The 12,022-nt window shown below is 38.1% G+C and overlaps 2 protein-coding genes across 2 annotated transcripts; one reads left to right on the forward strand and one right to left on the reverse strand.

The window, feature by feature from the left end:
- Window positions 1-1,354: 1,354 nt before the first annotated feature.
- Window positions 1,355-4,655, forward strand: LOC117815563. The gene is made up of 4 exons (XM_034687341.1): window positions 1,355-1,641; window positions 2,465-2,677; window positions 2,952-3,087; window positions 4,233-4,655. Exons 1-4 carry the CDS (start codon window positions 1,355-1,357, stop codon window positions 4,653-4,655), a joined length of 1,059 nt encoding a protein of 352 aa, XP_034543232.1.
- A 4,684-nt stretch (window positions 4,656-9,339) lies between these two features.
- Window positions 9,340-11,706, reverse strand: LOC117816121. Its single transcript, XM_034688240.1, has 2 exons — window positions 11,280-11,706; window positions 9,340-10,402 (listed from the first exon to the last, which is right to left on the reverse strand). The coding sequence occupies exons 1-2, from the start codon at window positions 11,600-11,602 to the stop codon at window positions 9,625-9,627; spliced, it is 1,101 nt and encodes a 366-aa protein (XP_034544131.1). The 5' UTR covers window positions 11,603-11,706; the 3' UTR covers window positions 9,340-9,624.
- Window positions 11,707-12,022: the final 316 nt, after the last annotated feature.

The raw sequence follows: 12,022 nt of genomic DNA on the forward strand, positions 1-12,022 counted from the left end.
AACTGGTCTTTTTTGAGACTTTGTATTATTGTAATTTGCTTTAGCTTATTATTCTCAATGAGCTATACTTTTGTGCATTTCAGCCACTCGTTGCTTCCTTGTCCTGCAGAGAATAAATGAATATTTAGAGGTTAATTATCTACCTTGTGTCTGACGCTTTCAACAGGCCTCTTGAGGCAGAGTTTTGTGTTTGCAAAATAAAACACTTTAAATGGATGGAAATGGTGTCCTGGAGCAGGGCCTGAGTGCTGATAAGATGCTTGAAAGCAGGACAACAGTTTTTATGACAGCACAAATTAATAAGGGTAAGACTTTTTCTTCAACTTTATCATACATCTTTCAAATGTTGTTGTTTTTTCCTAGTAAAATAAACAAACAAGCAAAAAATATTATCAACCTATGTTGCTCTATTGCTAATTGCTAAAGTTATGAAGAGGCATGTCTTTCCACTGGACTAATTTTGGTCCAAAAACAATTATGTGACCTATTTATTAAACATACACTGTCTTCAGGCTCCTCATTCAAATTATTTTATGCTGTGTTGGTGAGAGAGAGATGATGTTAGTCTGAGCAAAGTGTTCCCTGAAATACACTCGACTCAGAGACAGCATGTGCTCAGAGACATCAAACTCACAGCATTAAGGAAGCCAGCGAAAAATGCATGCATTGATGTGCTGCTGTTTATGAGGGGCCGTACAAGCCATAATTCATTCTGGCTCTCTCACACACATACATTCTACTTTCACATGCATATATTTTCACTCTCATACACATATATTCTCCTTTCACATCCATATATTTTCACTCACACACACATATATTCTCCTTTCACAGACATATATTTTCACTCTCACACACACATATATTCTCCTTTCACAGACATATATTTTCACTCTCACACACACATATATTCTCCTTTCACAGACATATATTTTCACTCTCACACACACATATTCTCCTTTCACAGACATATATTTTCACTCTCACACACATATATTCTCCTTTCACATGCATATATTCTCCTTTCACATACATATATATTCACTCTCACACACATATATTCTCCTTTCACACACAAATATTTTCACTCTCATATTTATATATTTATCACATACATAATATATGTATGTAAGAAGAAAATGTATGTATGTGTCTGAAAGAATGTAGCTATGTGAGAGAAGAATGTATGCATGTGTGAGAGAGAATGTAGCTATGTGAGAGGAGAATGTATGTGTGTGTGAGAGAGAGTATAGTTGAAACGGAAGTAGTATAGTGGAAACGGAAGGCAGCTCATTTGTCGCGCTGTGATTGGCCGAGAGAAGCTCTAGCAGGGTCATTTCAGGTCAAAATCAGCATGGAAGGAGGAGAGGAGAGGCAAACACTGCAGCAGGCAATAGGGGTTTTAAGGAACATTTTAACATTCCCCGAAACCATAGCATCCCTCTCCTCTTCCGTCGAGCGGCAGAGGACATCTGCACCGACCGCCAGCCACAGTACGACGGAAAGTGAGCTGCGTCAACTGTTCAGGCCGAGCAGCTCCCGAGTTGCCAACCCTGCAGCGGTCGCAACACAAGGCCAGCAGTCTCTGCGATACCAGACGCAGCAGCATTTTGGGAACTGGAGCTCCCGCTCAAAGAAAAGGTAAGAACAACGTTTTTAACTGTGAGCTGTCAATCTACTAGAGTTATCCTAGCTAAATGTACGTTTGCTAATTTAGCAACACGCTTCAGTCAATGCTGTAACGTGAGCGTTAGCCTAACATAGTTGTGCTAATGTTCATGTCCGTACCGTTTAGAAATTAATGAATTATTCAAATGACAAACACCAGAGGTGAGGCGTTTTTATAAAGGGGTCACTATCTCTGCTTTCACATTTCAAGCGTTTTGCTCTTCGCTCACCGCCAGGTAGGGTGCAGAGGCAAACCGCTTCACTCCGCTCCACATCACCCAAAACGAACATAAACAGCTAACGCTAAGCTAACTTTAGCTTTGATTTAGCTCAATTCGAAAACTGTATGCCTAACGTTAATCACAAACCTGTTAACCCCATCGGACTGCTGCCATTTCGTTATGCGGTACGTTTCCTCGCGAAATCGTGACGGTTTTTTTTTTAGGTTGTGTTTGTGTAATGTGTCATTTGCATATTTATGAGAACAGAACTTCTGTTTAATGTACCATTGACTGAAACTACAGACCATTGTCACATTGTTCAGACCTAAGTGTTATTGTATTTCATTGCAGGACAGCCTTTCTGTTTTCTAATTCTGCGTTCATGTTAATCTATCAGCTTTTAATTTGAATGTATCAAATGATTTGATGTACTTTTCTTTAAAAATGTTAAAGGGCATGAATGATAAAATGAATGGCTGCCAACTTTTTAAAAGAGCGGTGATAGGATTCTAAAAAAAAAACCATCCTAAATTGTGCCATGTTTTTTGGGGTTGATTATGTCTCATGTTTTGTAGGGCCAAAACACATTTTCATGATACTTTCAACAAAGACGTCATCCTTCTTCCAAGGCCATCAAGCAATGTCGTCGTCAAGCATCGCAAAAAGCAACGGCTACATGAACAGGGACATATACTGAATGGATTTGAATTCCAGAAATCTTGGGACCAGAGGACTGTCACTGAACAAATAAGGGATGCCTTTGGAGAAAAACTCTCTGCTGATGTGAGGTAAGCACTTTTATGTTATTATATCAAGGTTAAACTACTAAATGAAAAAAAGGTCATTTTTGTCCTTTCAAGTGGAGAAATTTACATAAAATTATATCATGTATGCAACAGACCAAACCTAAACTATTTAGGAAACCTAAATTTATTGTTTAACTGCTGGTTTTCTGCTTTGTCTATCTTCAAAGAGGAAAACAGACTGTCAGTGCATCAGTTTTAATGTGTCTTGTGCATTTTTGTTTTTTAACCTTTTGCATTTATACCCACTGTTTTTCAGCCTAGAGTTTCTGATGGCATGTGGCAACAGATTAATTTTGCCCAAACTGCGTGCTGGACAGGAGCTGGATGCAAATCTCATACATAAAGTATATAAATCTAAAGCCCTGTACATCAGACCATCAAAGCCAGTTATGGTATGTTATGTCACATTTGAATTGACCTGCAGATAATTGTGATAATAATAATAACAACCCATAATTGGTGCATAACATGCATACATAACATGCATACATGAAAACACTTTTGAACATCAAAACACCCACGAAACTATAAGAATTTGATCAAATCCGTCTGATAACAACGCGAAAAGGGAAGTGGCTGGAGGAAGTCACCTCTTCTTCTGTGCTTTTTGGGCAGATTGCAATAACTTCTAGTGCATACCGCCACCTACTGTACAGGTAGAACAGCATCCAGTTTACATTAATCTGTTAAGATAAAATATAATGGCTCTATTTGTGACATTTTATTTTCTGTTAAAGATGATAAAAGAAGTAACAGTTACGATTTCTGGAGAGTTAATTACCTTAAAACAAGACACAAAATGTGAATCACATTTGCATATTTTTTTGTTTAGGTTAGAGTTGTGATAAAACAGTCTGTCCTCATGCACTGTTCGTGTGATATGATACGGAAAGTAATGCAGTGGAATCCGTATGAAACTGACGTAATTGTGGAGGCGGTCTTCAAGGCAACAACAACAGTGTAGTATAAGAAGCCTGGAGGTCCACATTAGGAGGCGGGACTTCTACCGGGGCTTCCTGGCCATGCCCTTTCCCTAACCCTAAACCCCCTAGTTTTGTTGCCTAAACCACTGGTAGAAGACGTAGAAATATTGTACGAAAAAAGTGTGCATAAGTTTTCGTATGATTTGAAACAAACGATAGTATGAAGCTACGTTGAATAAATACATATGAAATTACAATGGAAAAAAATCAAATCATTAATGGTATTCAATTTTATGTTATACATTGTCACAACCTCCACAGCCTTACATGACATAATCAAAATCTTTTCAGTTTTTTTATTGTGAAAACAACCCCCAAAGAATTTCAAGGTTTATGTTCTGTCATCTATTATTCCATTACTTTTCCTAATGTTAGATTTTTGCCGTGGTATCGTTTCAGTATCTGTATCAAAATATTTAGGCTGGTATCATATCGAAGTCAAAATTTTGGTATCATGACAACACTATAATCACGGTGTTTATGGTATTTTCCAGGTACTGTTTTGTTTAAAGTTGAACTTCAGCTTATCTGATTTTTTAAAATGTCGTTCCCAGGCTGATCTTTCAGGCTACAGCAGTGAGGAGAATTGTGAGGTAAACCCTGCTTCAGCGAGGCAGCTGCGCTCCTCATCTCTAACACAAGATATATACTCACGTGTCTCTTCAGAGAGCTTCAACGATGTTACAACAGCCTCCCCACCAAACTGCACTCCTGAGGTTGAAACTTATCCCTCGTCACTCATCCCTCATCACAGCAGCTCACCCAACTACAGCAGCACTTCAACCAGTTCTTATCAGTTGCCATCATGCTCACTAAGAAGCTGCCCTACCGAAAGTCAGCCTTCTACCGCATCATATGGAGGAACAACCTCGGATGAGCCAAATCTGGTGCTGACTTCTGTGTTACCCTCTAGCTCAACACAGCATCAGTCAGCAAACTATGACAACTACCTTTCGGTTGTGGCTGCACTGTCCTGACATGTCTTCTGATGAGAGGACTTGAATCAGGCTATACTAGCAAGCCTGCAGAGTGAAAGGTTGGTAAAATGCAAATGTTTTACGGTACCCAACTGTTTTGTTGTAATTGCTGACTTTTTTTATCTAGTTAGAATCTTCTCATTTTGATTGGTTGAAAGCCATTCAGCGCATCCACAACATCTTTTAATATCAACTGCCAAAAAATCCTCCAGCCTGAAAAAACAAATTTACATTAGAACATTTAGAGCATATACTAAAATAAGGTTGCAGTATCAAACTTAATTATCCTAAAAAAAAAAGAAATTGTGGGGTTCATATTAACCATGTCAAACACAAGGGAATAACCAAGTAATAAACCTCAACCGACCTCTCACATATGCTAATATAATGTGTTTATTGGCCCTTACAGTACGGTATGTATATGTTGTATAAAAAGTTAAAGGATAAGGCTGGCAATTTTCTATATTTTTATTATTTAAAAAGAAATGTTATGCAGAGCCAAACCGACAACAAATAACTACTTACACGTACTGTCTACAAAGACTTATAACAGTAATACCATTATTACTCTCAGCAGACAGGTTACTTGAATGGCAAATGCCACTGAGCATGCTTGGGAACGCAGTTTATAGACTTTGCTAGCTTATCTGCTCCATATCACAACCTATTGACTTTTACTGTACCAAATTCTTACTAATATACTTGTACGTGACAATCATTTACTGAATTTAAAAATACTCGGTGATCATGAACAACACACACCCTGCCACACTATCAGAATCATAAAGATCTTTATTGCCAAGTAGGTTTTCACATACAAGGAATTTACTCTTGGTGTTTTGGTGCAGACACTAAGGTGTGTTCTCTAACTTATATTATCATGTTTGTTTCAGAAGGACCACAGCATGTTTGTGCCAGAGAGGGATATTTTGCAAGACCTCGCAACTAAAATAAACCATCACAAAAATGCAAGTTTAACATTAACCGAGCCACAGTCCTGGATGGAGCCATCAGAGGTTTTAAACGAGGGACATACGATCCATGTCACACCATTTCTGTCAGGTTTTCTGATGACATGGAGTTCCTGAAGAGGCTGTCGACTTGGGGTGGACCAAGAAGAGAATTTTAAGACTTCTAATGGAAGCCTTGCCCCAATCTCCAATGTTCGAGGGAGAAGAAGGCAAAATGAACTTGGCCTTTAACAGTACTGGTATGTATTGATTGTAATCTCATATCATTGAGGTGCTGAACTCCAGAAATCATTTATTGCATCTTTATCACTATATTTTATCTGATGGTAAAGGTATTTGTCAAGTCTTTGTACTCATGTTCGAAACTCATGTCAAATATATAACTTTTTTTCTCTAGCCATGAGAGAGGACCGGTACTTCATTGCAGGCAGGGCCATCGCAGTAAGCCTTGTACATGGCGGACCTCCCGCAGGCTTTCTGTCCCCAACTCTCTTCTCTTGCCTTGTTGATGCCCAGAACGTGCTAATCCAGTTTTGAAAGATGTTGCGGATAGTGACCTGCTCGAAAAAATTAAAGGGTACATTTCCCCCCTCAGTTTTAGAATATGTTGTGGTGTTTGCATGTCTGCTTCTACTACCCTGGTGACAAGTGTAGAGAGGAAGACTTTTGATTACAGCACTTTAAATTCACTTTGCTAAAGTTTAATTTCATGTATCTATTGGAAGGTCACAGAGTGTAAATCATTTGAAGATCTGCTTCGCAACAACAGAGCCACTTCAGGAGTACCTGTCCAATGCTGGCTGCCTAAGGCCGCTGCGGAGGTTGGAAGACAGGAATATGCTTGTAGATGACATCCTGATGTTCCAAGTGATACACAGAGTGCGTGGTCCTTTTGAGAGGTACACACACCCTCCTAATAGGGGGTCGCAGTTTTGTAACTCAGACAGCTCCTGTGCTTCACAGGTGTTCTATAGGCAGCGTCTAATGTCTCTGCATCCCTTCGCTGTCAGGTTAATAGTGTATGCTAACAGTGCAACAGTGCTAACATCAGCAACAGTGGGTCAGGACGGCTTACGGATAACGTGGGTCTTCAGGGTTTGCACAATCTTGTGGAGTCCATGCCAGCTCCAGTGTATACCGTCATTAAAGCAAAAGGGAACGCACCAAATACTAAAGATATTTGAAAATCATATACATTTTCAAATACTTAACTTCCACTCAAATGATTAAGCTGATATCATTAGTAATGAAGAAATAGCATTACATTTGAAAACAAATCGAAAATTGAAGTATCTTGGCTAGTGGTCTCAGACTTTTGGAACCCACTGTATATACAGTACACTATATATATCAAAACACTAAAAACTAATTGTGATTTTACTCAGATTTCGGGATGGACTGAGAACACTTGGTGTGCTGGACAAAATCCAAGCTCACCCGGAGAGTTTCGCCCCCTTCTATGCTGGTCTCCTACAATCCTCACTGCTGACTTGGTTGACAGCCTTTTCAACCATCCGCCTATCTCCAGTTGGCAGCAATAGAAGGCGTGCGGAAGAAGTTGTTGTTCCATACTGGAGAGACTACCTAACAGATGCAGAAGGTTAGTGTAAAAGTGTTTTTAAGCGTGTCTTGTATGAACTGAAATATCTTCTCACTTGAAATTAGTACTGCATTACATCTTGTCATGGTATATCAGTTAAAAAACACTTTAGCCCGAGTGCCCCTGGTACCGAGGGCAGAGCACTAAATCCTATACAAGGCATGGTAAACATGAAGCTACATAGTCATGCTGCATACCCACTTAATGGAAAAATTGTTGGCTAAAAACACATAAAAAACGTTGTTACCCTAAAAACACACAATTCCGGCAAGGACTAAATGAGCAGGTCTTGAAACACAGTAACTGTGCAAGAGCATTAAAACGCTGTTTATAGGTAATCCAATGTGTCTGCTTAGTTTTGAGTCGATCATGGCCATTTTCTATTCATTTTCATAGCAGGGAGTCTCTCCCTGAGCTTTTAAGGGGAGCTTTTAAGCTTCACATTGATGTGCTGTTCATTCCGTGGACTATTAAAGTATATTCTATTCTATTCTATTATTTAATATATTATTCCTAAAATAGTTACATTTAGATGAAATACTACCTTAAGTGATCTATAAGAGAAATTGAATGAGTTTAACAGTTGCCTGAGAATTTATAATGGCACAGATGATTTTAAAATGTACCAAATTGAGATTGTTAAGTAGAAAGTAAAACCTCTCTAATTTGCTCTGCTTCACTTTTAACCATCATCTTGGCACAGGTTATGTAATGCTTATAGGTTTATATGGTTTTCTGGAGGTTGTAGACTGCAATGCATTTATCAATGACAAATTCACTCTAAAAGTGTACTTTTTTCTTCAGGCGAAAATTAAGTCTTTCCTTTAAGACACAGTAACATATAACTTATACTAATTCTTACACCTCTGGAGGACATATTACACGTGTTAACTTTATTTTGATATCATGTTTATTCAAATAGACCTTATAGTTGCAGAGATATCCTCTATTATTTGGCACATGTCATGTTCAAGCAGGAATCAGAGCCAGAGGCCTAGTTTTGAAAAGGTAAAAAGTAGTGTTGGTGCAGTCTTTTTTGTTTGTTTGTTTTGTTTTTAAACTAATTTCTGATGTATTTGTTTTCTCTACATCAAGAGGAAACGCAGAAGTTGGGGACAATTCTCGCTTTTGCCACTGGGGCCAACACTGTTCCACCAATTGGCTTCTCTCCACAACCTTCGATTGAATTTCTTCACCAAGACACAGGAACCACTTCTAAACTGCCAATTGCAACACCTGCATCAATTGTTTGAAGTTACCACTGCACACCTCTTACAAAGACTTTCAGGAAAACATGGACTTTGCATTGGGCAATACCCATGGTTTCGGCATGGCATAATTTGCGGGCAGGCCTCCCTCTCAGTATTGTAGGTCATGTTTGCAAAGTTAAATGTGAGTCAGAACTCAAATAACCCCAAAACAGGTCGTGTCACGTGGTTTTGGTATGGATTTCATTCCACAGTGTTTTGTTTGAAAAATATATACTTGTTGCTTCTTTGTTAAAACAAAAGGTGCAAATGTCTTATTAAGTACTGTTCAGATTATCAGAGAGTTCATTGAAGGAAAAAAAACAAGTTTAATGTGGATGTTAATGTGGAGTAAGCTTAAAATGGGTTTGGATCTTAGCTCTTCATTTTTAGCCAGGATCAGGTTGCCAGTAATCTTGAGACCAAACTGTAATTACTGTAGCTTGTTGTCATTGATAATTTCCTTGTTTTAATTTCTACAGTGTTGTTCACCACTCTACCTGCTTTTGATCAGCAGTATTTATGTAACTGATATCTCTTATGTCAGGCCAAAATGTCAATGTTGCGTAAACTAAATGTCACTGAGATTATTACCATTGAATATGCTGAGCATAGTGATGCGCTACACTTTTGTAGTCCTTGTGTGAAAAGGTTCTAACACTTGTAAAATGACCAGGTGATTAAGATCTTCTGAAATGTCAGATATAATTAAGTCTCAAGTTTGTTTTGTTTTTTATAAAAATGTCAAATTGTTACTGTTTTAACATGCAATACTTGAAAAGTGTATTTTTATTATTTATTATTATTATTTTTTGCCATTGTCCTCTTCTGCTGTCTGTTGTGCAGCTTTTGTGTTGATTCTCATGTTCCTTCTGTCTTCAATGTTGACAGATTCCGCAGATGCAGTATTAATGTTGATGTTAGTTTTCAACAAAGAACACCATGTCAAAATAAAATTGTGGTTTCACACATCACAAAGATTGGCAGTGTCTCCTTTATTCAGCTTTGTGTTACACAACTACAGTAAGTAAATATCCTGTGTGGACCTTTTCACGTTGATGTGAATGAGCTCTTAGTCTATTTTCAAATAATAAATCTCTGTTCAGTGTGCTTTTGTTTTATTTTTTTCTTTATCTCTTCATTGAATGATTTTAAGAATACCTCTCTTCAATGAATTGCACAAGGTTGCAAAACAAATCTATACCATGATTTCCATCATCTTCAAATGGATCAAAAGTCTGCTGTAGTGTATCCATTGTTGTGTCACTGATGGTAATGTTAATTGATGGAACAACAACAACATTATTTGTCTGTAACTCTGAGAGTGGCCTATTGTCATCAATCCCAAAGCCACTGTCTATGTCACATATACCATTCATACCTGGGTTATGGATCCCTGCATTGTTAACTATGCCCCTTTGCCACAGCTGAAGGGGGGTTTGCCCCCCCTGTGTTGAAAGACCATGGTTATTCCACTGGTTCTGAAATTCAGTTGCAGCCCTTTGAATTCGTGGCAAATAAATATAATGAAGACAAAATAAATGGAGCTCATTAAGTGAATCTAATACATCATGCTCTTCCATAAAGTTGAAAAGATTAACAAAATGAAACGACACTACTCGATTAACCTCTGCCCATAATCTCTCAATTCTTTGATTGTGTACTGACCTGCCAGTAATAACACTACCTCTGTTCAATCCTCTCCTGTAAAGCATGAAGCGGGCAACACCAGTGTTTTCCAGTCCATGATCACATCTCACCCTGGACGGTAATCCAAAGTTCTGAACACCAGCAATGAATAGTGACAAAACACTAGAGGCTCTGTTGTTGTCTAGACAAGCAAGGTAGATGATGGTTCGACTGAAACCATCAACACAGCCGTGGAACACCATCCTCCATCTCACAAGTTTGTGGTTTCCGTCGATATGCCTAAGAGAAATTGAAATCAGAGTAATTTATGTGGCAAAAATTATAACAAGGCCGTGGTTTTACATCAATCATTTAACACTCAAATAAATAACTTTTAACTGTCTGAACCCCAAGCCGTTTCAGGACATTTTTTGCTCCTGTTACATTTTACTCACTGTGGCTGTGTTCTATTGCAATATGTCCTGCACCTCTTTGAAAACAGCATACTAATCATGGCTAGAAGTAGGGAGCACTCAAAAATGTCTTATGTGCAGTATAACACACTAAAAATGCTATAAATCATGAAAAAAAGCAAAATCGCAAGTTGAATTTCCTTGGTATTGTATTTTACAAAAATTGGAAAAAGATGGGATCAATACAACATTTTTCCAAGTGCCCACAGGTGTTACCAATATGGGAAAATATATATATGCAATTCATATTAAACTAATTAAATGAGACATGTAGAATAAAGTCATTTTGATAAAATTTTATTATTTTAAGCTTAGATTCAGTTACGTTTCCTCACAGAAGCATTTGTCAGACATGATTACTTCAAGGACCATTGGAAAAATGAAGAATTGACAATCGCTTCTGTTTTTACAGCTGTATATGCTTTATATGATAAATGGTGTATTTTTGGCGATTTTTCAAAGAAAACATGTTTTTCACTCCCACCGACCAGATTCGGAGTTCTGACAGTTAATAATGAGCTCTTTATTTTTGATAGTCCATTTTGCTGTTCACTTAAAATGCAGGCTTATACTTGTAATCAAGTGTTATTCAAATAAAGAATTTAAGTACTTCCTCCATCACACCCAACTGGATTGTAAGAAACTGTCTACATAGTTTGTGCTACTTTATTTACCCATAGTTGTTCTGTTGAGAATTTACTCACCATAATTGATTGGAGGTTGGAACACTGTAAATTCGTCGACGTATTGCATGGCGTCTTCTGAAGGACCTTCCAATAGGGTCGACTTCTTGCAGACTCTGTCTAACACGCCACCTTTGAATGCGTAGCCCACGTGACCTCAAGCTCCCATGCACATATCGTTCTCCTGCATTTCTGGTAGACTGAAGAATTTCACCAACAAGTCTGTTCAGGTTGTCATTTGATAGTGTTGCATATGCTAGTGGCTCAACACCAAGCCGCTGTCTGTGCCTGTAGAGAGTCCGACAGCTTACCCCTAAGCATGTTGCAATGCATTGCCAGTTCATTCCAAGGGATACTAAATGAGAGATTTGCTCTTCTGAAATGCTGTATTGAGGTCTGCCTTGATGTCCAGTTGTGACAGGTGGAGGCAACAGGATAGAACTGTTCTCAGAACTGGTTCTTTGCCTGGTTTCATAAGCAGTCAACAAAGAATTAAGACAGCCATACAAGGACTCTAATGTATTGACGGCTTCTCTATTTCTTGAATCTTCCACAAATCTTGAGATTGACAGAAATCCAGATATGGTTCGAATGTGATCACGAAGTTCTCCATACAGCCTCTCATGAACAAAAGAATCGGTAGCTTCTCTTTGCATTTGCTCCATACATTGTAGACATTGTTGAAAAAAATTATATTGTCATTTTCATTGCTACTTACTCCCAAAAGAAAAAACTGCACTAAATGAGAAAACAGGATGACTTTG

This window comes from Notolabrus celidotus, chromosome 7 (assembly GCF_009762535.1).
Source record: "Notolabrus celidotus isolate fNotCel1 chromosome 7, fNotCel1.pri, whole genome shotgun sequence".
In the NCBI taxonomy this organism is placed as follows: Eukaryota; Metazoa; Chordata; class Actinopteri; order Labriformes; family Labridae; genus Notolabrus; species Notolabrus celidotus.

Excerpts from the sequence above, each read along its gene's own strand:
- LOC117815563 (XM_034687341.1), top strand. The coding sequence starts at position 1,355 with ATGGAAGGAGGAGAGGAGAGGCAAACACTGCAGCAGGCAATAGGGGTT. Across the intron at positions 2,678-2,951 it reads AAACTCTCTGCTGATGTGAG|CCTAGAGTTTCTGATGGCAT; the intron begins GTAAGCACTTTT and ends ACTGTTTTTCAG. Across the intron at positions 3,088-4,232 it reads GACCATCAAAGCCAGTTATG|GCTGATCTTTCAGGCTACAG; the intron begins GTATGTTATGTC and ends TGTCGTTCCCAG.
- LOC117816121 (XM_034688240.1), bottom strand. The coding sequence starts at position 11,602 with ATGAACTGGCAATGCATTGCAACATGCTTAGGGGTAAGCTGTCGGACT. Across the intron at positions 10,403-11,279 it reads CCAACCTCCAATCAATTATG|GCATATCGACGGAAACCACA; the intron begins GTGAGTAAATTC and ends AATTTCTCTTAG.